Source organism: Moschus berezovskii, chromosome 1, assembly GCF_049115385.1.
Source record: "Moschus berezovskii isolate FMDL1 chromosome 1, NW_MosBer_1.0, whole genome shotgun sequence".
In the NCBI taxonomy this organism is placed as follows: Eukaryota; Metazoa; Chordata; class Mammalia; order Artiodactyla; family Moschidae; genus Moschus; species Moschus berezovskii.
The window spans coordinates 162,036,348-162,060,838 of NC_142460.1; the positions used below are offsets into that span (position 1 = coordinate 162,036,348).

Consider the following 24,491-nt stretch of genomic DNA (forward strand, 5'->3'; position numbering starts at 1 on the left):
GCCTTGTGACACACAGGCTCAGTTGTCCCATGGCATGTAGGATCTTCCTGGACCAGGGACTGAACCACGTCCCCAGCACTGGCAGGCAGACTCTTGACCACTAGACCACCAGGAAAGTCCCATAAGTGGTTTTTATGTGTGTTTGAGGTGACTCTGATAAGGAACCAGGGCTGAGAACTGTGCCCTAAACTTAACCCTTACCCCTAACACTCTAAAGGTGACTTGGTTTCTCTCTAGAAGGGCTTCCTTGGGGATTTAGGGTCGAACATGCCTTTTCCAGAGCTTTGAGAGATTGTATCCTCTAATGGTTGCTTGAAAGAGACTTTTAATTCAGCTATTTCTATGGCAACGTGAACAACTATGAAACCAAGATAATAGCTCTTCAAGAAAATGACTGGAGACCAGAGCTTTTTCAGGATGGATAAATATGGAAGCCATCGAGACCCTCCAGCCAGGCCCGCCTTTCCAAACTGCTCCCTGCTTTGGCTGGGGGAGCCCAGCCTCTGCCCCCACCTCTCCTCTTCCACCTCCTGAGGCGGATTGCTCAGCAGTTGGGGGCTAAAGGTCGAGAGCTGAGCCACAGGCCTCCAGAGATGCTCCCAGTTCAAGAGCAAAAATAGCTCAGTGTTCAGCCTCAGAGACTGCTTAGGGAACTTATTCATGATTTTTAAATAAATGAGAAAAGAGCTCCATCTCAGGCAACCAAATAGTTGATGTTGTTGTTGTTCAGTTGCCCCGTTGTGTCCGACTCTTTGCATGGACTGCAGCATGTCAGGCTTCTCTGTCCTTCACTGTCTCCCAGCGTTTTCTCAGACTCATATCCATTAAGTTGGTGATGGCCATCCAACCATCTCATCTTCTGTAGTCCCCTTCTCCTCCTGCCTTCAATCTTTCCCAGCATCAGGGTCTTTTCTAATGAGTCAGCTCTTCCCATCAGGTGGCCACAGTATTGGAGCTTCAGCTTCAGCATCAGTCCTTCCAATGAATATTCAGGACTGATTTCCTTTAAGATTGAATAACTTGATCTCTTTGCAGTCCAAGGGATTCTCAACAGTCTTCTCCAACACCACAGTTAAAAAGCAATCAATTCTTCAGCGCTTAGCCTTCTTTATGGTCCAACTCTCACATTGGTACATGGCTACTGGAAAAACTAGGTTTTTCTTTCTATAGAGAATTCCAGTTATTCAAAGAAGAAAAATGAAGTCAATCAAAACTTTGCTGTTTTTTAAACTTTAAAGAATAAAGAGATCCTAGGAAATGATCGTCAGTGGCTGCCAACATCATTAAAATGATAGAAAAATGTCCCACCTATGAAATATTCTTGTCCCAAAACTGAATTTGAATCTAGCTACCATATAATAAGAAATTAAAAAAAAATATTTTTCAAATATCAGGAAGAAGCTAGGGTGATCCAGGTAGTAGTGGATTAGAGTTGGAGACATCAGTTAAGAATTTGTTTATTTTAGATATTGAGGGTTATATGCAGAAACATTTTTGGATAAGTGTGTATTCAAGGGACATTTTGTGTACATACAAATGTCCTTGCTCTGTCAGCTGGGAGGGCCTAAATGAAGTGATTCCTAGGGAGCAACAAGCACACCCAGTGCCCAGATCTTGATTTCTGTCACCATATCCCAGTAAAAGGAACCAGGGCTCCTTGGAGAAACGCTGATTCAAGCACTGGGCCAGGAAATATACACAGTGGATAGATAATGAGCTCCACGAAATATACACAGTGGATAGATAATGAGCTCAGAGCATCTTGTGACACCGGAAAGTTAGGAAATACACTGAAAATTCATCAATCAATAATGGAAAAAAAAAACATATTGATGGGAGTTTGTCAAAGTAGCAGGGACACAGGAGCGAACTGAAAGAACTCCCTACAGCCAAAGTTGAAAGAGTCTGGGCAAGAAAATAAAGCTCTATTGGGTTATAACCCAAAGATGAAATAAATCTCCACAGGTCTACACTGATATAAATTATGAAAAAGTACATAAATAGAAAGGAAACAAATCTCTACTCAGTAGTAGTTAAAATAATTTATCTAGAGGCTCTGCCCCGAAGGGGTGAGTAAAACTGTCGCCTCTCCAGTGTGGGCTATGAGAACATAGGGGCCTAACAGAATGGGGTGGGGTGAGGGCTCTAACTGTGGGGAAACCCGACATTGTTACCTCTGCACCTCTGCCAGGTGACCCAGAGCAGCATCCCGTGGGTGCCGTGCACTCATGGTATGATGGTGATTATAGGGGTGACTGCGTGAACAATCTGGGATCTCTGTACTGTCTTCACAATTTTTCTGTAAATCTAATACTTCTAAAAATAAAGTTTTGGGTTTTTTTGTTTTTTTTTTTCAATTCAGTATGATGCAATCTAGACTGAAGGTGTTGTAGCCACGTGTTCCGGGAAACAAATTCAGAAGGACAATGCAGGTGGTGGAGTGCAGTTTATTACACTGGCGGGCCCAAGGCAGAGTCTCCTCTCAGCCAAGGACCCCGACCAACATTTGTGAAAATCTTTTATACCCTATGTGTATGTGTCTGAACCCACCACCCCAAATTCCTTGAGACTTACATAAACCAAGGAAGATACAACCCCAGTAACCCCATCATTCACGTGCTATGCGCTCATGTGCTCAAGCAGTCAAACAGTTAGCCAGTAATCAATAAGCCCGAGGTTACAATCCGATAGATACAGAAAAATTACGGCCTGTCTGGAGGAAGGGGTGATTAGTGTATGTTTTCTCTTAGGTGATGAGTAACCTAGATACGATCTTCAAGGTTCCCCTGTCTGGAGGGGGTCTTATCCTTCTGTTGTTTTCATAGGCACTAAACACAGAGTTCAGAGTCCATTGGAAAGGTGGCCGAGCATTATCAGCATAAACAGGCCTAAGATGGAGTTCAGGCCGTATGAATTCCTTCTTCAAAGGAAACTTTACAAAAGAAATGAGCTGGTTTCTTCAGTAAATTAATTACAAGGGAAGAGGCGGTGGGGGCAGAATCCATACATTAAAAGAGATTGAGGAGACATCTAGGGAAGGGATTATTTAGATCCCAGTCTGAAGAAACAAAGATTGTGGGGAGATGTGAATCCTGAGTGGATATTTGATATATAGGACTTGTTGATCATGTTTTAGGTGTAATTGGATAAGGAAATGGCAACCCACTCCAGTACTCTTGCCTGGAGAATTCCATGGACACAGGAGCCTGGTGGGCTACAGTCCCTGGGGTCACAAAGAGTCAGACACGACTGAGAGACTAATACTTTTAAGTGTAATAATAGCAGTGTGGCATTCTACAAAAAAAAAGAGTCTTTATCTTTTAGAGATACACGCTGAAATATTTATGAATGATAAAAAAAATTCACCAGCGAGGGAGTAATGGTGAGACTATAAATAAAATCAAGATTGGCCACAAACTGATCATTTCTGAAGCTGACGGATAGTCCCCCAACAAAGGCACACTATATTATTCTCTTTACTTTGTATATAGTTTGATGTTTTTCATAGTAAAAAGTTAAAAAGCTCTTTGACTTCTCATGAAGTTAAAGGTTATAATTTACATTTGAATAAAGCTTTGCAATTTCACAAAACCCTTTCACAGAGAGGATCTCCTTTGGTCCAGGAGAGTGGGAGAGAGGGGAGAGTTTGGTTTTACTTTTTAGGCAAAAGAAGACTGCAGGCATCCCCCATTTGTCAGAAAATCTTACACCATCCCATTTAATCCTCATAAAAGTTGCCAGGCATTTCAAATGCAGAACCAAGATTAAAAACCGCTGATTTTGAAGACTATAGGACGGGAGGAGGAGGGAGGGAGAGGAGGTGCCACCTGCAGAGAGCTGCCAGCAGGAGTTTATCCAGCCGTACTTACTGAAAGGGCTAGATGCTGCTGCTGTTATTATTAATTTTTAGGCATTCACATACCTGCAGTTACATCCAAGCCTTCAAGGAGGTGGCATTCTACAGAAGCCAGCTCTCTTCTTGATTATTTGCAGGCACAGCATCAAAAATATCCACTGCTGTGGATACAGATGTGTTGTCTGGGGCTCATCAGGTGGGTCCATTTCAGTTAGAGGACAGAACTTTTCAGATACTTCCAGCTTCATACCTGGACTTCTCCCTGCTGCATACCCCACAAATGCCTCAAATCCAGCCTACCCAGGAATGAGCTACTTCTCCCCCACCTGCGTCTCTTATACCCCGACCTCTGTGAATGCCTATCCAGCCCGCCTTCTGGAAACCTAAGAGCCTCCCTGACATCCTACATCAGCCTAATACTGCTTTATCTCAGATATTTTCAAACCTGCCCTCCACACAGTCTCAAGTTACAGCTCAAAGCCATGTCCTCCTCAGGGAATGGCAACCCACTCCAGTGTTCTTGCCTGGAGAATCCCAGGGACGGGGGGGCCTGGTGCTGCCGTCTGTGGGGTCACATAGAGTCAGACACGACTGAAGTGACTTAGCAGCAGCAGCAGCAAGTAAACTCAACAGCTCACGTGTGGAGTTCTGTGGTGCCTAGTGGTTAGGGTTCTGGCCATTCACTGCTGTGGCCAGGGTTCAGTCCCTCCTTGGAGAGCTGAGATTCCGCAAGATGTGTGACATGCCCAAAAAATAGAGTAATGTTTAGGAACCTACTTCCTTGGTGGAGCAGAGATTAAGATTCTGTGCTTCCAATGAAGGGGGCATGGGTTTGATCAGGTCAGGGAACTAAGATCCCACATGTTGTGCTGTATGGTCAAAAATAAAAATAAATGAACTAAAAAAACAGCTCACATGTGAACTTTGCCTTCTGTATTAGTGATCTGTTGCTGAAATGTACTGTAAAGGTAGTGACTTAACAGTAAACACATCTCACAGTAGCTGATGCTCAGGAATTACAGAATGGCTCCCTAGATGGTTCTGGCTCAGAGTTTCTCATGCTGTTTTAGTCCAGCAATCAGCATGGGCTGCATCAGATGAAGGCTTGACTAGGGCAGAAGAATTTGCTTCCCAGGTGGCTCACTGTTATGACTGGAAGTTACAGCTTGTGGCAGAAGCCTCAGTTTCATGCCACATAGATCTTGCCGTGGGGTTGCTCGAGTGCCCTCATGATGCAATGGCTGGCTTCTTTCAGAGTGCGGCACCCAAGGGAAAGCAACACGGGATCCATATCTTTTATGACTAGTGTCAGAAGTCATACATGACTTCTACAGGATCCTCCTGACCACAAGGCCATCCCTGATGCCACATGATAGGGAGCTGCACAGACAGAGCAGGATACCTACTAGAGGTGAGGGACCACTGGGGGTGTCTTGGAGACCAGCCACCCACCTTCCACTCAAACCTGCCATGGTCACCCTCACACTTGATGAACTAGTAGTACGTAAAGATGGCATGTTCTTCATGCCTGTAAGATCTTTGTCTCCTTGCCTGAATTTTGCCCCAGCTTTCAGTTCAGTTCAATTCAGTCACTCAGTCATGTCCTCAGCTTTATTGAGGGATAATTAACCAAGGAAAATTGTATATGTTTGAGGGGTACAACAAGACGATTTGCTATATTTGCTAGACATATACATTGTGAAATTACCACAATCAGGCTAATTATCACCTCACATAGTTACTATTTTATGTGTGTGTGTGGTGAGAACACTTAAGATTTATTTCTTGGCAAATTGTAAGTCTACAATAATACAGTATTATTAACTACAGTCCTTATGTACATAAAATCTCTAGAAGTTATTTACTGCATATAACTGAAACATCGTGCCCTTTAACCAACTGTCCCTGTAAGTTTCCTGCTCCTGAGTGATAATACAGCCAGAACAATTCTGTGGCCAAACTCAGAGTCTGGGGGTAGGAAAATACCCCCCTCCTATGACAGTGGGAATAACTAAGAAGTGAAAGAGCAGTCAAGGGTCCAGGGAGGGGTGAACTGGAGCCAAAAATTCAATCTTTAAGAGCAGGAAAAAGCGTAATATTTTGGGAGAAAAAATTCTAGCTGCTGAATGATTATCTCCCAACTAAACTTACAAATCTGTTTTGCAAATACTCTATTAGTGTTAAGCTTTGTTTTCTTCGTAAATCTTAATGCTCCAGGAGAATCCCCATGGACAGAGGAGCCTGGTGGGCTGCAGTCCATAGAATCACAAAGAGTTGGACACCACTGAGCAACTAAGCGCAGCACAGCACTCCTAAATGAGTATTTACAGATATATTATTTCATAAGATATATCTGTTGGACTAAATTTCTGAATTTCCTTCTGAAGTTGGGGGAGAGCTGAGTATACTGAGGCCACTGGGGATGCAGCTCATGTTATGGGTTCCTGCATGTGACGTGTGTTGAGGCCTGGGCAGGACATGGAACTGGTCCTTGGCATCACTCAAAGGCCTTCCCAGAGCTACTTTCTTCACAGCCTCTCAGCTCCCAACTGACCGTAAGCAAAGAGCTGGCTGAAAATGGCTTAAAGTGTTGACTTTTGAGGTGTGTTTGGATGTCAGTACTAGAATCTTAACCACCTAAGGAGGCCTTCAGGGATGAATCTCGAATGATGGGAGATCAGGCAGCCTGATAATAAAATTAATAATTCCTCCTCCAAAGTCGAGAGCATCTTAACAGCATTTAAAGCATGTGCACACGAGCCCCATGAGCAATTCCCCAGGATTCAACATGTGACATTATCTTGCTTATTTTTTATGGCAATCTTCAGGCAAAGGCAGGAAACTGAGCTTCCAACGAAATGACTTGTGCTTGATCTCACAGTACATGGTGAGAGTGAGCCCAGAGTCCTAGTCATCTGGGTGGTGGTTGGTGGTTTAGTCGCTTAGTCGTGTCTGACTCTTTGCGACCCCATGGACTGTAGCCTGCCAGGCTCCTCTGCCCCTGGGATTCTTCAGCCAAGAATACTGGAGTGGGTTGCTATTTCCTTCTCCAGGGGATCTTTCCAACCCATGAATTGAACCCAGGTCTCCTGCATTGTAGGCAGATTCTTTACCAGCTGAACTATGAAGGAAATCATCTGGGAGCAAATTCAGTTGTTTTCCTTATGCAAACAAAGATCACTATTTTTTAATGTGGACCATTTTTAAAGTCTATTGAATTTGTTGCAGTACTGTTTCTGTTTCATATTTTAGTGTTTTTGCCACAAAGCATGTGAGATCTTAGCTCCCCAACCAAGGATTGAACTTGCACCCCCTGTATTGGAAGGCAGATTCTGAACCACTAGACTGCCAGGGAAGTCCCAGGAAGATCATTTTAAAATACTCTTTGCTGTGTGGTCACTCCCGTCCCTCTCCCCTCCCCTCTCTGTCTCTGCCTCTGTCTCACCCCTTTCTTCTCTTCCATTTTTCATTTTTCCTCCTTTATCATGTTGGTGGCCTGGCCCCCTTTCCTTCTGACACATAGTTAAGGCACATGAGTTGCCCCACTATCTTGAAAGAGGAGTGGAGTATCTTCCCTCCTTGAGCTGCTGTCTAATTTGCCTGTCTCCTTTATCCTGAGCCCATATAATGGACTGAGAGCTTTGACTTTGGCCCCAGGCCCAAATACATTAAATAATTAATTCCCATCACTCTCCTTTGTGTGCCTTATTTCTATATCACCCAGAATAGCTGGTGGCATTTCCCCTTGCATAAAGAGAAAGCAGAGAGGTCAGTTGGCACTTCTGAAATATATATGTATTTTACAAAGCCACACACTAGCAGGGCTTCTTTATTCCTTCATTCCTGTGACTGATTCATAACAAGCAGCTTCCTAGCTCTCCAATTGCTCAGCCAATTTCCACTCACCATCTTGCAATCTGGTCAGTGATTAATGCCCACACTGAGTATGGCTGAGGGACAAAGCATTTTCCCAATGGTAAAATCCAAAAGGAACTTTCTAGTCATTTTAACTCTGTGCTGCCGCTCCCAGTAAACCAGCTGGAAAGTAACCAAAGTGATCTTCTTTTGTAAGACATGGAGCTCTGATCCAAGATGGTATTTCTTCCTAGCTTTCCTTTCTGTGATGGCTGATACAGTGCACAGCATAATTCCTGGGGGATAACATGTTTTCCTTCTGCACCTGTCTTCTAGACATTGTAGGAGACAAGAATAGGCCACCTCCAAATATGCCACTTTGGCGTAAGGATTATTTTGAGCTGAAAGTAATTAAGAAACAGCAGATGCAGGAAGAGCTCTGTTAAAAGCATCATTTCCCATGAGAAAAGCACCCTTCCTGGACTGGGGAAAGGATAACATTTTTATCATTGGAGATGGGGTACCGATGCCCAGACCGATCTGCACAGACTCCTAACTCACCTCTTATCTGCCACCAGTTCCATGTGTCTCCTTGTCACGGCCCCACAGTTCACCCCCCTTGGAGCTCAAATCTCTTTTCCCTCTGTTTTGTCACATCTCTACTACTGATCCCTGCTCTTTCGTCAAAATAGTGTTTAAGTTGTCAGGACTGTTTCTTTGGCAGCTTCACTTCTTTCTAAAAAGCATCCCCCCACACACACATATGCCATGTAAAAACATTAAATCAAATAAAATGTGTATCCTTTTTCTTCTGCTGTCTATGGTCAGTTTACTTTGAAGACTCCAGCTGCAGAACCTAAGAGGGTAAGTTCAGTTCAGTCCCTCAGTCCTGTCCAACTCTTTGTGACCCCATGGACCGCAGCATACCAGGCCTCCTGTTCATCACCAACTCTTGGAGTTTACTGAAACTCATGTCCATTGAGTCCATGATGCCATCCAATCATCTCACCCTCTGTTGTCCCCTTCTCCCGCCACCCTCAATCTTTCCCAGCATCAGGGTCTTTTCAAATGAGTCAGCTCTTCGCATCATGTGGCCAAAGTATTGGAGTTTCAGTTTCAATATCAGTCCTTCCAATGAACACTCAGGGCTGATTTCCCTTAGGATGGACTGGTTTGATCTCTTTGCAGTCCAAGGGACTCTCAAGAGTCTTCTCCAACACCACAGTTCAAAGGCATCAATTCTTCGGCGCTCAACTTTCTTTATGGTTCTACTCTCACATCCATACGTGACTACTGGAAAAACCATAGCCTTGACTAGACAGACCTTTGTTGGCAAAGTAATGTCTTTGCTTTTAAATATGCTGTCTAGGTTGGTCTTAACTTTCCTTCCAAGGAGTAACTGTCTTTTAATTTCATGGCTTCAGTCACCATCTGCAGTGATTTTAGAGCCTCCAAAAATAAAGTCAGCCACTGTTTCCCCATCATACTGTTCATGGGGTTCTCAAGGCAAGAATACTGAAGTGGTTTGTCATTCCTCCCTCCGGTGGACCACATTCTGTCAGAACTCTCCACCATGACCCATCCATCTTGGGTGGCCCCACATGGCATGGCTTAGTTTCATTGAGTTAGACAAGGCTGTGGTCCATGTGATCAGATTGGCTAGTTTTCTGTGATTGTGGTTTCAGTCTGTCTGCCCTCTGATGCCCTCTCTCTCTCAGTGCCTACTGTCTTACTGGGGTTTCTCTTACCTTAGACATGGGGATATGTCTTCACGGCTGCTCCAGCAAAGTGCAGCCATTGCTCCTGACCTTGGACGTGGGGTATCTCCTGTCAGCCGCTCCAGCACCGTGCAGCCGCCGCTCACCATTCCAGCTGTTAAGAGGGTAAAGGCAGTCTTTCCCCCCTCCAGTATGTTCTTAAATGCAGGGTGATGTTCCCTGGACATGTTTTACTTGTGAAATAGTTGAAAATCTTCCTATTTCCTCTTCTGACCCAAAAACTCACCCAAGGGTCAGGGAGGAGGAAATTTCCCCTCTGCCCCTCTTGAGTTCTTGTGACTGGACTAAAAATTGACACCAGACAGAGTAACAGGGACTTGAACGTAGCCCAAATCCAGTTTAGGACTCCAACCCATGTGGCCAGGACTCTCTCCATCTCTCCTTCTCTCCCTCTCTGGTGAAAAGATCTGATGAAGTAAGATTTTTATAGTAATGAGCACAGCACTGGACAATAATAGGCAACGAGCAAAGTCTTAGCTCCTCTAAGTAGTAATTATCGTTAGATGGATGTGCTACGTTCAACAAGATACTTCTGGATAGGACAAGAAAAAATAGGTGATTTATTTTATAGCCACGAATAAAAGTCTTTAATACTCCTTGGATGAGTTTGGGTAATACATCACAGAAAGGATGCGCTCTGTCCTTACACATGTTCTCTTCTTGCTTGTTAGGCATTCAAGCGTAAAGTGGGCCAAAAGCAGGTGACCTGAGACAGGTACATCTGGCCCCTGAGAAGCAGCTCAGCATGTCAGAGGCTGGGGACCAACCCCCTTCAGGAGCAGGGTGCCCACAGTCCCTGGAGACAAATGTGAAGAGCACATGCCTTCTCCCAGGCCAAGGCCAGGGTGAGCCAACCCTGCTGGAGACACAAAGGCACTAGAGGAGGACTACTCTTCAGGAAGACAACCTGATCCATGTGCCTGTCTCACAGTATAGACCTGACAACACTAAGGCCCACGTTGACTACTCTCTGAAGGAGATTGACAAGGGATTGAAGGTAGAGACCGCTGCTCTGCACCACGTCCCAGAACAGAGGTCAGCGACAGTGCTGATGGATTTTCACAGGCGCCTTGTCCACTGGGACCCGCTTGCTTCTGACAGTTGCTTCGTGATGGTTCTGGGGAAGAGTGACCCCTTCTGCCCTGGTGATCAGCAACTGCTCCTCAAAGTAGAGTAGTTGGTCAACCTCAAAACAGTCGCTGGCTCGAGGCACCACTGTTTCCAGAGCTGCCCAGACCTCTGCCTCGCTGGCTCCCTGCTGCCTTGCTCTCTTGAGGTAACTGTAGACCTCCTCAAACACCTCCGTTCCCAGCTTCTGCACAGCGGATCTGCCAGGCAAGCCAGGAAAGAGCAAGAAAAGTTACACACTGAGAAACCGTACAGTCAGCCCTGTGTGTCCACAGGTGGTTGAATCTAGGGGTGTGGAACCTGTGGATACCAAGGGTGACTGCACTGCCATTTTATACAAGGGACTTGAGCACCCATGGATTTTGGTATCTGCAGAGGGCAGGCGCATTTCCTGGAACCAGTCCTCCATGGATACCATGTTTGTGTTTTTTTGGATATCATTCTTTTTAAAATCATTAATTAGCAACATTCCTGGTGGTCCTGGTGGCTGAGACTCTGTGCTCACAAGGCAGGGGACTCAGGTTTAATCCCTCCACAGGGAACTATATCCCACACACTGTGCTCTCAGTGAAGGAGGACTGGTTGATCCATGGTGAAACAACTAGATCCCATACGATGCAACTAAGACCCGGAGCAGCCAGATAAATATATAAGTATAAAATTTCTTTTTTAATGAAACTTTGTGCAATGAATTAGGTTGATGATTATACAGTCGTCCCTTTGGCAGGGCATTCGTTCAGGACCCCTTGCAAATACCAAAACCATGGATGCTCAAGTCCCTTTTATAAAATGGTATAAAAGGTATTATAAATGGTATAAAGGTATATAACCTATGCACATATCACGGAGAAGGCAATGGCAACCCACTCTAGTACTCTTGCCTGGAAAATCCCATGGGTGGAGGAGCCTGGTAGGCTGCAGCCATGGGGTTGCGAAGAGTCGGACACGACTGAGCGACTTCACTTTCACTTTTCACTTTCACTCTTTGGAGAAGGAAATGGCAACCCACTCCAGTGTTCTTGCCTGGAGAATCCCAGGGATGGGGGAGCCTGGTGGGCTGATGTCTATGGGGTCGCACAGAGTCACACAGGACTGAAGTGACTTAGCAGCAGCAGCATGCACATACCATCTCTAGATTACTTACAATAAATAATACAATGTAAATGATATGTAAATACATGTAAATACAATGTAAATGATATGTAAATTGTTGCTGGCTTGCAGCAAATTCAAGTTTTGCTTTTTGGAACTTTCTAGAATTTCTTTTTCAAATATTTTTGATCCCCAGTTGGTTGAAGACACAGATGCAGAGCCCAAGGATACTAAGGGGCAAGTATAAATGTTTTTATAACTTTAACTGTGAAGAAATGTTTCTTTACTCTTTATTTTAATGAATTTGGTGAAAAGAAAAATCAGAGTTTTTTTTCCCCCAGAATCTTAAATGCATTACTGCTAGACAATAATGATAGTAATGCTAGTAGTAACTGAAGGCATTAATCACAAATGGTTTCATTGATTTTTTTAAGCTTTTATTGTACAGTATTGTACAACCGTACAACCTGGTAATCCCTAGAACACATAGAACTGGGTTAGGTATTATGGCAGATAAAAAGAAGTAACTGATCCTGATCTAGTTTATAGGCTTGTAATTACAATGCAAGATATATGCACCTTAAATTTTAAGTTACATTTTTATATTAAGTCAGAATTTACAAAATGCTTTTACATTTATTCTCTCAAATGACCCTTGTAAAGTAAGCAACACATTGAATGCTCATCTCCATTTTACAGATGACAATAAATATGTTGGCGTTCACAAACTCACACAGCTAGTGGTTGATGGAACTTGAACTCAAACACAAGTCTTGGAACTTCAGGTGCTAGAGAGATTGGCAGCCCTAGGGCCCCACATCCTCCAGCTTGTGTAGGCTTCCCACCTTTGCTGAGAGATGATCAGAACCGAACCCAAGATACTTCACGTCTGTAGTCACCTCAACCACTCCCAGAAATTCATCCTTTCCTTGCTGACATGTACCAAACCACAGTCAGATCCTATCGCTTCACTGTCTCAGACTCCTATAACATTAGGGTCTGGTCCCTTCTCTACTCTCATTTACCAGGCTGTGCAGAATCTGTCTGCTGCCTTCCTCCACCAACCTGCTCTGACTTACCCACAGTCTGCCTTAGCTATTAGGATCCAGTCACGCCTGCCTCCTTTCTGTTCCTTAAAAACAACCCAAGCTTATTCCTACCTCTGGGTCTGTGCACAAGCTGTACCCTCTTCCCTAAAATGCTTCTCCCTTTGATCTTTATATTGCTGCCTCCTTCTTGCCATTCAGATCTCAGCTTAAGTATCACCTTCTTGGAGAAACCATCCTTCGCCACTGAGTCTAAGAGATCCATCCAGTCGTTCCACAGGATCACACCACCTGAACTATTTGCACAGCACATATTACTTTGGGTATTTTTCTCCCACCTTTTTGCGTGTATCTGTTTGCTGTTGGCCTCTCCCTACTTCCCTAATTAGCATACAAGTCCCATAAAGGAACCAGGCATTCAGTAGGTGCTCAGGAAAGACTTGGGGAGAAGGAATGACCTAGACGGCCACTAAGTGCCATCAAATAGTGTCTCATGAAAGTTCATGGTTGGGAAAATCAGGGATACCTTGTGGAAGAGGAGGAGGCACCATCTCACTTGAGCTGTAACCGCTGGCGGACATGTGTGGGAGTGGCGGGAGACCAGTGAGGTGCCTGGCAGGTGTGGAGGATGCGCAAAGAAGTGGGTGAGAACCACATGAACACAACATTAAAGAAACCTTCAGTTCAGTCGCTCAGTCGTGTCCGACTCTTTGCGACCCCATGAATCACAGCACGCCAGGCCTCCCTGTCCATCACCAACTCCCGGAGTTCACTCAAACTCATGTCCATCAAGTCGGTGATGCCATCCAGCCATCTCATTCTCTGTGGTCCCCTTCTTCTCCCACCCCCAATCCTTCCCAGCATCAGAGTCTTTTCCAGGGGGTTTAGAATGTGATTATTATTTTTTTTTAGTGTGATTATTAATATTAACCGTTGATGATGAAGAAGCCCCAAATGTCCCCTGAAACCATACTAACAGTTCTTCACTTTCTCTGTGTGCCAAGCTCCATTCTGAGCATCATCTCAGATCATCCCTTTAAATCTTCATAATAACAGTGTAGATAGACATTATTATAATTCCCATTTTACAGATGAAGAAACTGAGATACTAAATGTATATATATATATATAGGGAGAGGGTATTATGTAACCTGCCCACCAGCACCTAACTTTTAGGTGGTGAAGCTGGAATGTGAGTCCCACTAGTTTCACTCCAGTACTCATTCTTTTCATCACTAGGATACAGACTTTGGATTCAGAGAGATCAGAGCTGGATCCTGGCTCTCCCTTTCACAGGCTGCACGACCTCGTGCCAGTTCCTTAACCTCTCTGAGCTTTGGGCTTTTCATACTTCAGTGGTATTTACACACACACAGGTGGCTCAGTGGTGAAGAATCTGCCTGCCAATTTAGGAAACGGGTGATGGCAGGTTTGATCCCTGGGTTGGGAAGATCCCCTGGAGTAGGAAATGGCAACCCACTCCACTATTCTTGCCTGGAAAAATTCCATGGACAGAGGAGCCTGGCAGGCTACAGTCCTGGGGTCACAAAGAGTTGGACATGAGTGAACGACTGAGCGCGCACACACACACACACACACACACACGCGCACACACACACACACACACACACACACATTTAAGCAGAGTGCCTCTTGCCTACCAGGAACTGACAACCATTGTTTTACTCTCATGGACATTATTGTTGCTTCCCCAGTGGTGAATTACACAGTAATCCTACTTCAGCTCAACTGGGAGCTTCAAGTAATTTTGTTGTTCTGCCGCCAGCTGAGACACTATTTTAAATACTTTTATCTTTTCTAGCTGAATTTGGGGGGAAAAATGACATAAAAAGACTGGTGGCACAGTGGGACTTAAGAAAAAGTAATTTTGTAGAGAGAAAACCGAGTTTAACAGAAAGCATTAAGAAACAGTTTATTCTTTAGACACAATTTAAGGAAACCTTGAAAAATGATTTTAGAGAACATAAGAAATTCCTGCACATTAAATATGTATGAGGCAGCAGAGGAAGAGAAGTGTGCCCTGAGCTCTCCCTTTAATCCCACTGTCTTAATGGTCACTGGTGCTAACAAGTACCAGGAACCTTTATGAAAGGTGGATTTTGTACCACTTCTTTCCATGTCTAGTGTTTCCAATGTCTGCCTCTGAATCTGGTGGGCCGAGACAGGCGACCACTTCCCATGCTTGGGCAACACGTGACACCCCTACATGGGATGTGTGACTTTCAGGCCCTTTCTGAAAATGGTGGTGCAATAGGTTCTTGTTGGGCACCTGGTTACAGCTAACCATTCCTGGAAGGGCTATTTTATTTGTGATCTAAACATCCTCCAGCAAATGTTGATGAATAAACTCACTGTCTAAAAAGAAAAATCCATCTACGTATAATTTATGAAACATACCTAAAATATAAGGGCATTGAAAGGTTGAGAGTAAGCAAACCTAAAAATAAAAGATATGCCAGGCAAATAAAAACCAAAAAAAAAAAAAAATCTGCATTAGTATATATGTTTTATGAGACAAAATAGATTTCAAGGGGAAAAAAAAAGCCTTAAAAGAATAAAGAATGCCACTAGATAATGAAAATAGTTCAATCCACCAGGAAGAAATGAAAATTCTAAATCTGCATGCATCTCATAAAGTAGAATAAAAATACATCAAGTGCAGGACTTCCTAGATGCTCCAGTGGTTAAGAATCTGCCTTGCAATGTAGGGGACTCGGTTCGATCCCTGGTTGAGGAATTAAGATCCCATGTGTCTAGAGAGTCTACACGCTGCAAAACAAACCAAAACCAAAAAAAGAAAAAAAAATCATCAAACACTACAGGGAGAAATTGTTAGATACATTCTCATAATGTAGGATTTCAGTTATTGATATAGGAAAGCATTGGAAAAAATTAGTAACAGAAAATCTGAATATACTTATTAAGGTAGATTTAATAGATATATATAGGACCCTCTCCCATCTGTGATTATAGCTCCCAGACTCTCATGTAACATTTACAAAAAACTGACCATATATTACACAACAATTCAAGTTACTACACTTTTCAAATACTAATTTTTATACGAGATCTTGTTATCTGACCACAGTACAATTGTTAGAAACTTGTAACAAAAATATTCGGTAAACATTTCTGTGTTTGTAAATTTATTTATTCCAAATAAACTGTGGGTCAATAACGAAATCAGGCATGCCATAAACAAGTTCATTTTAAGCCAAAAGAAAAGTGACAGGTGCTTTAAGATTTACATGTTGTAAGATTGCAGCATAAATCTACTCTGACACTCAGAAAACAGGCTGTAATATGCCTGCAATGATGTGTTCTAGTATTTTAAGAATCACGAAACAGAAAATTCTATTTCATGGGTCTTTCCTGCTGTTATCTAAGATTTGAAAAGGGAAGGGAGTGTTTCCTGTGTTGTTTAAGGGAGAAAGGGGGTTAGTTTTATCAAAAGGAGGAACTATGCGTTTAGTTAGGTGGATACCTCAAGTAAAAAGAGCTTACATTCTCAAATGAAAAAAAGTGTATTTTAATTCTTTTTCATCTATTTTGTCCCATGCTTCATATCCTTAATCAATGTTATCCTCTCGTTCAAAGTATTTTAAGTGTTTCAGAGATCCTAAATATCATCTCAGTCCAGATGCTTCGCTTGCAGGCGGGTGCCCTTTGGGTGGATCACCATCCTGCTGAGACAGTGGCAGACTCGGGGAGTTGAAGGAAGCCTCCCATGGTTCTAAAGAAGCTCCAGCTGCCTGGAGAAACTCCCAGTATGTATTTGGCTGATTTTCCAGCAGAAAGACTCCATTAAAGAGCCGGGAAGCACTATACTTAATCTCTCTCCTGTTTCCTCCAAGTCCTGTTTCTCATCCTCCAAACTCCTTCACTAGCCTCTTCTCATGTTTAATTGTTATTTGTAAACAATTTATCACATCTATTTACTTTCCCATCAACTACTGATTGCTCTGTGTGCCCTCTCTCCCAGGGCTATAAAGAAGAGGGTTATGTCAATGTAGTTCTTTAGTGTCAGTCCCTCAGTCATGTCCGACTCTTTGCAACCCCATGGACTATAGCCCACCAGGCTCCACTGTCTATGGGGATTCTCCAGGCAAGAATACTGAAGTGGGTTGCCATTCCTTCTCCAGGGGATCTTCCCAATGCAGGGATCGAACCCTGGTCTCCAGCACTGAAGGCAGATTCTTTAGCAACCACCTGAGCCACCAGAAAATCAGCTCAAGGACGGCACACAAAAATGTGCTCACATTCTAAATATTATTTTAGTTGGAAGCAAGCTCAAACTTACAGAAGAGTTACAGGTATAGTTCAAAGAACCATTTTTTGGACTCTAGCCTTTTTGCTGACCTGATGTTCCTTTCTCCTGTATTTTGTGTGTATTCTTTACAAATAAAGACTGTGAGTGTATTCCTTACAAATAAAGACACTCTCTTACATAATCACAGACCAACCATAAAAATCACGAAATCACCACTGATACATTACTGTCATCTAATTCTCCAGTCCATTTAAGCTTCCCCAGTTGTCCAAGTTCACTTCATTCGGTTGCTCAGTCGTGTCTGTATCCTTTTGACCCCAGGGATTGCAGCATGCCAGCCTTGCCTGTCCATCACCAACTCCCAGAGCTTGCTCAAACTCATGTCCATCAAGTTGGTGATGCCTTATCCTCTGTCATCCACTTCTCCTCCTGCCTTCAATCTTTCCCAGCATCAGGGTCTTTTCCAATGAGTCAGTTCTTCACATCAGGTAGCCAAAGTACTGAAGTTTCAGCTTCAGCATCAGTCCTTCCAATGAATATTCAGGACTTATTCCTTTAGGATGGACTGGTTTGATCTCCTTGCAGTCCAAGAGACTCTCAAGAGTGTTCTCCAACACCACATTTCAAAAGCATCAATTCTTCAGCGCTCAGCTTTCTTTACGATCCAACTCTCACATCCATACATGACTACTGGAAAAACCATAGCCTTGACTAGATGGACCTTTGCCGGCAAAGTCAAGTCTCTGCTTTTTAATATGCTGTCTAGAAAAGCTGATCACAGCTTTTCTTCCAAGGAGTTAGCGTCTTTTAATTTCATGGCTGCAGTTACCATCTGCAATGCTTTTGGAGCCCAAAAAAATTAAGTCTCTCACTGTTTCCATTTTTCCCCATCTATTTGCCATGAAGTGTTGGGACCAGATGCCATGATCTTCACTTTCTGAATGTTGAGTTTTAAGGCAACTTTTTCACTCTCCTCTTTCACTTTCATCAAGAGGCTCTTCAGTTCCTCTTCACTTTCTGCCTTAAGGGTGCTATCATCTGCATATCTGAGATTATTGATATTTTTCCCGGCAATTTTGATTCCAGCTTGTGCTTCATACAACCTGGCATTTCACATGATGTACTTTGCATATAAGTTAAATAAGCAGAAGCAGGGTGACAATATACAGCCTTGACGTACTCCTTTCCCCATTTGGAACTAGTCCATTGTTCCTTGTCCGGGACTAACTATTGCCTCTTGACCTGCATATAGATTTCTCAGGAGGCAGGTAAGGTGGTCTGGTATTCCCATCTCTTTATGAATTTTCCACAGTTTGTTGTGATTTACACAGTCAAAGATTTTAGCATAGTCAATAAAGCAGAAGTAGATGTTTTTCTGGAACTCTATTTTTCGATGATCCATCAGATGTTGGCAATTTGATCTCTGGTGCCTCTGCCTTTTTTAAACCCAACTTGCACATCTGGAAGTTCTCAGTTCACGTACTATTGAAGCCTGACTTGGAGAATTTTGAGCATTATTTGCTAGTGTGTGAGATGAGTGAAATTGTGTGGTAGTTTGAACATCCTTGGCATTGCCTTTCTTTGGGACTGAAATGAAAACTGACCTTTTCCAGTCATATGACCACTGTTGAGTTTTCCAAATTTGCTGGCATATTAAGTGCAACACTTTCACAGCATCATCTTTTAGAACTTAAAATAGCTCAACTGTAATTCCATCACCTCACTAGCTTTGTTTGGAGTGATGCTTCCTAAGGTCCACTTAACTTTGCATTCCAAGATGTCTGGCTCTAGGTGAGTGATCACACGATCGTGGTTATCTGGGTCATGAAGATCGTTTTTGTGTAGTTCTTCTGTGTATTCTTGCCACCTCTTCTTAATATCTTCTGCTTCTGTTAGGTCCATACCATTCCAGTCATTTACTATGCCCATCTTTGCATGAAATGTTTCTTGGTATCTCTAATTTTCTTGAGATCTCCAGTCTTTCCCATTCTATTGTTTTCCTCTATTTCTTTGCATTGATCTCTGAGGAAGGCTTTCTAATCTCTCCTTGTTATTCGTTGGAACTCTGCATTCAAATGGGTATATCTTTCCTTTTCTCCTTAGCCTTTAGATTCTCTTCGTTTCTCAGCTATTTGTAAGGCCTCCTCAGACAACCATTTTGCCTTTTTGCATTTCTTTTTCTTGGGGATGGTCTTGATCACTGCCTCCTGTACAATCATGAACCTCTGTCCATAGTTCTTCAGGCACTCTGTCTATCAGATCTAATCCCTTGAATGTGTTTGTCACTTCCATTGTATAATCGTAAGGGATTTGATGTAGGTCATACCTGAATGGCCTAGTGGTTTTCCCTACTTTCTTCAATTTAAGTCTGAATTTGGCATAAAGAGTAGTTTTGAGTATTTCCTATTTTACTTTCATCCCCATTTCAAGTGGATTGGCTTTATCATCTTTGGGTAAAAATGACCTCATATTTCTTTGAGTGAAAAGGAAGGAACCTTGTTCTTTAAAAAAAACAATTCTATGTGTGAGTGGCTGTGTCTGTTTCATACATTCACACTGGGGCATCTAGAGAGTGCTGAGAGCCAGCCTGCTCCACCAGGAGGCCTTGGTGAAGGATGGAGGGAGTGAGCAGCCGAGGCTGCTCTGCAGCTGTCACTCTCTGCCATGGGAGTGAAATAAGGCAGAGAGCAGCATCCAGGGGATTTTTACCTCTGTTCTGAACAGTATTTTTAGCTTAACAGCAGAAAATATTTGACACCATCCCCTTCCTAGAAAGACCACAGGCAATCTCTCTTCAGGGAGAAGGAATGAGTTCCCACCGGGTCTGCTGCATCATCAGGTTTCCACACTCCCTTAGCCCTGTCCTGTCTCTCAGGTCTAACAGGAAATTCTCCCTCTTGCCTAGCGCTGATTTGGTTTGCAAACTATTTCTGTCCCAGTAGAAATCCCGCAATAATGGCTACCTTCACATTTCCTGTTTCCAGATTAATCAGCCTCTTAAGGAATATGAAACTGAAAGCAAAGGACTTTTGTCTCTTTTCTGGTCTGCTCCCTTTCCTGGCTTGGGGCCCACTGGGGATACAGGGCCTTTCTTAGTCATCTTTGTACCCAGCATTGTCCAGCCACAAAACTGCCCCAATATAACTCATTCAGCACATTTTTAATAAGCAACTGGTGCTTGCCAAGTTCTAAGATGCAGCCATAAGCCCATGACCTCACAGAACTCATACTTTAGTGGGAAAATGACAAATATAAAACAAATAAAGAAATAAGGTAATTTCCGATTTTGGCCTTTTGCTGCAAATGAAATAAACAGGGAAAGAGAAGAGTGAGAGCATGGCTGCCTAGAAGAGGGCTTGAATCCCCCAGCAAGGAGGAGGCAGAAAAGGTGCTTCTAGGGGGGCTGTGACCGCCAGGCCCTGTCAGTTAAACCAGCTCCCGCATCTTCCTGACAGACCTTCAGGTAGAGGAAGCAAGGCCCACCTCTAACATTTGTGGAGATGTAGCAAGAAGACCAATGGATGCCCATACATGTCAAAATATTTATAAGTTGTGAACCAAGCTCACAAAGTGTTAAATAAAATCTGACTGACCTTCTTACCCTGACAAATTAACTTCATAGAGACCTAGAAGGCCAGCTTCAGTACTCTCAGACTTCTGAAGTCTGCACTGGAACACGCAGGGCTGGGTGAGCCAACCCCAACCCTCATCGCTAGATGCACACCCTGCCCCTGCCCCCTCTCCCCCAAGCCTGGCTCCAACTCCTACTCTGAGGGGTCTCTGCACTCATGCTTGACACCTCAGCCCCTATGTCCAAGAGCCGTTGATGCCTTTTGCAGACGGCCAGCCACCCTGCGGCCCCCTCAGCCTTAGGGCAGTGCGAACTGGTAGCACAGACCACCCATGGGAGGCGGGCCTAAGGCAGAGGCCCACAGATTCTAGAAATGAACTTAGGTCATTTGGGCAGAGAATTGCAGGGTCCCAGGTGACCAGGGCACAGTCTAGAAAAGGAGACCCAGGCTCTGAGGATGCCAGTCCCCTTGCCCCAATGGGCTACTGGGAGGATGACCAGAGGGGCACCCTCGACAGACAAGTCCGGTCCTGGCCTTTTTGCCTGAGGCCTAGGGATGAGACTAGGAGGGAGGCTGCCTTTGTCAATGTGATTAAGAAAAGCCTTTCTGGGGGTCGGTGGTAGGAATGGCATTTGAATGGAGACTTGGATGGCCAGGTTCACTGGGGAGCAGGGCATTCCCAACTGAGGGAAGAGGTGGCCAGGCAGGTTAAGCTCTGTGTGGGAGGAAAGCAGACTGGGGTGATGGGGCCTGACTCAGAGCAGCAGAATGACAGGCAGTGAGGGCAGACGCTCAGGCAAGGCAGAGAACTTGGAGGATGAGGAAGGGGTCCTGCCTTGAGCTGTATGCAGTGGGGCCTTTGAAGGGCCTCCAGGATCTGAGCCTGTTATAACCAGATCACTCTGGTCCTGTGTGAAGTGAGTGAATCACAAGGAGCCACTGTCAAGGGCATATCAAGAGATTTGAGCACTACGCAAAAGGCTTCATACCCTTGATGTAAAGATCCCTGTGACTAGTTCTTCCCCAAATTTTAGTACCAAGAAAACTCTCCTACTAAGCTGGTTCTTGTTGACTCAGTGGGTTTCTCCTCTTGTCCAGGCCACCTGGAAGCTCAGAGCTGAGTTGATGCTTATTTGCAGGGTAAACTGTTCAATTTATCATCCGGCATCCAATCTCATTTTTTTTTGCCATTCCATGCCTCATACAGAACTTCCCTGCCCACCTGGGAATGGAACCCATGCCCCCTGCATTGTAATGGAGTCTTAACCACTGAACCACCAGGAAAGTCCTCTAATCTCAATTTTATACATCACTTCCCATATATGTTTTTACAAACTTTTCTCAAAACACGAAAAAGTATATGTAAATAGCAATACTAGTTAGAAATGTAAGAAGCTGGGACTCAAGACACTGGTACCTGACTAGTAAGTAGTTCCTTTGGCAACGTGTACACCTGAAGTTGTTTGTGTGTTTTGTTTTTGATTGTTTGGTGTATTGCAATTGAGGGGCGGGTAGCAAGGAGCTTTTAAATGTCTGTTAACCTTTGATACATGGGAAATAGATGGAAAAACAGTGGAAACAGTGTCAGACTTTGTTTTTTTGGGCTCCAAAATCACTGCAGACGCTGATTGCAGCCATGAAATTAAAAGACGCTTGCTCCTTGGAAGGAAAGTTATGACCAACCTTGATAGTATATTAAAAAGCAGAGACATTACTTTGCCAACCAAGGTCCGTCTAGTCAAGGCAATGGTTTTTCCCGTGGTCATGTATGGATGTGAGAGTTGGACTGTGAAGAAGGCTGATCGCCGAAGAATTGATGCTTTTGAACTGTGGTGTTGGAGAAGACTCTTGAGAGTCCCTTATACTGCAAGGAGATCCAACAAGTCCATTCTAAAGGAGATCAATCCTGGATGTTCATTGGAGGGACTGATGCTAAAGCTGAAACTCCAATACTTTGGCCACCTCATGCGACGAGTTGACTCACTGGAAAAGACTCTGATGCTGGGAAAGGTTGGGGGCGGGAGGAGAAGGGGACGACGGAGAATGAGATGGCTGGATGGCATCACCGACTCTGTGGACATGAGTTTGAGTGTACTCCGGGAGTTGGTGATGGACAGGGAGGCCTGGCGTGCTGTGATTCATGGGGTCGCGGAGAGTCGGACACGACTGAGCGACTGAACTGAACTGAACTGAACTGAACCTTTGATACTAAAAAATTGTAGCAACTTGTTGACATTCAGTTTCTAATCTTTACAAACAAATGAAAGCCATGGCTTTTCATGACCCTCCTAACATTATTACAAGGATGTCATAAAACATTTTAAGATATACAAAAAAGTGTAAAATATAATACAATGAACAAGCATATCCAACTCCCAGTTTATGGATTCAAGCATTAGCAAATGCAGCTGAGGCTCTGAATTCTCTAATTATAAACCATTCCCAATCACCAGAGGTAACCACTATTCTGAATCTGGTGTTTTATCATCAACAAGCATTTAAAGAATACTTTTATTACATATTTAAGTATGTATCCCTCAAAAATAAGTAGCACTGTTTTGTGTGTTTTTACACTTTCAGTAAGTGGTATCATACTTGGGTTTTTTCTTGCCTTTTTTTTGCTAAAATTGTTGATATTTACCCCCTTTGCTGCCGGAGTGTGCTGATTTTCTGTTTGTGCCAGTCCATGACTATTCTGAATTTGTTATCCTGATGAAGTACATTTCAGGTTGTTTCTTCCACCCCCACCCCGTCACTACCACTTTCACTAACAGAGCTGCTAGGAACATTTGTGAAAACCCTTTTTGGATTGTTTCTACTTCAAACTACAATATATATGCATATGTGTGTGTGTGTGGAAAACCAATCCTTTCAGAGACAGTTCCTACATAATGTAATTATTTTCAGAATGACTTACCGTCATTCATATCCTATCTTTTATAATGGATCCAAGATGGATATTTTATAAGAAAATACAATCTAGAGACGGATAGAATTATAGAACTTTGAAAAAGTCCTGCAAAGTAACAAGGAGTCATCTAATCAAATGCCTTCTTTTTACAGATGAGGAAAGTGACTCCAGGATGGGGGAGGGGCCTCCCCAGTGGTGAGCACTGAGCTTCAAGAATGGACTCCACACTGGCCTCTGCGAAGATGGACATACATGTGAGATAAAGATAAAATAAACAAATCTTCAGTAGACAAGGCACCATGAAACATGGACCACTTGGTGAAGTCCTTCCTGGCTGAATTATGACTGTGCTTCTCTTGGTCAATTCAAATCACTTTCTTAATTTTTCAAAAGTCAGTTTCATACTAGCTTTGCTGGAGTCAAAGCAAAGAGCAGGCGATTAAACAGATTTTCTAATCAAACACAAGAATAATTGGATTTGCAAAGGAAAATGAAAAGAAATCACAAAGGAAAACAAATGAGAACATAAATGGGAGAATTCCTCAGAACAGGAGCGAGTTGTTATAGGTGGGAAACTAGAAGAACGAATTTTAAAGGCTGCCTTTCATTTGATTAGATTCCGTAAGAACTCTCTCCTTGACTAAACTTTAGTTCGGCTTCTCTGTGTCCATCTTCTGCTCAAGGAGGCCTCGGGCTTGGCTGCAGTCTCTGTCCCACTGGGCCCAGTTTAGCAAGGATTCCCATGCCCTTCATACCTAAGCAACTCCCCTTAGTAATCGTCTGTCCACTGACTTCCTTCCTGCTCGCTGGCTACACATCCCAGCCGGCACTGTTGTACTCAAGCAGAGGTCAGTCTCTCTCCCTTATCACAGTAGTCTTGAGTAAAGTCTTCCTCGCCTGTTTGATTTCTGTCTGGAGCAATTTTTCTGAGACAGATTCACGTCTGAGTGCCAGAAAGTCAC

At 43.6% G+C, this 24,491-nt stretch overlaps 1 protein-coding gene across 10 annotated transcripts in view; it reads right to left on the bottom strand.

Annotated features, from left to right (window-relative positions):
• Positions 1–7,304: 7,304 nt before the first annotated feature.
• The window catches only part of NEK11 (NIMA related kinase 11), a 291,003-nt gene continuing 273,816 nt past the window's right edge, over positions 7,305–24,491 (bottom strand). For 3 of the 10 annotated variants that reach the window (XM_088840715.1, XM_088840706.1, XM_088840709.1), the window contains one exon: positions 7,305–10,817. In XM_088840715.1, the coding sequence (XP_088696841.1) occupies positions 10,526–10,817 (292 nt within the window). In that variant the 3' untranslated portion in view covers positions 7,305–10,525. Of the gene's footprint in view, positions 10,818–13,281; positions 13,368–24,491 lie in introns of all 10 variants that reach the window. The other 7 variants (XM_088840697.1, XM_088840693.1, XM_055413987.2 and 4 more) reach the window with 5 other exon arrangements.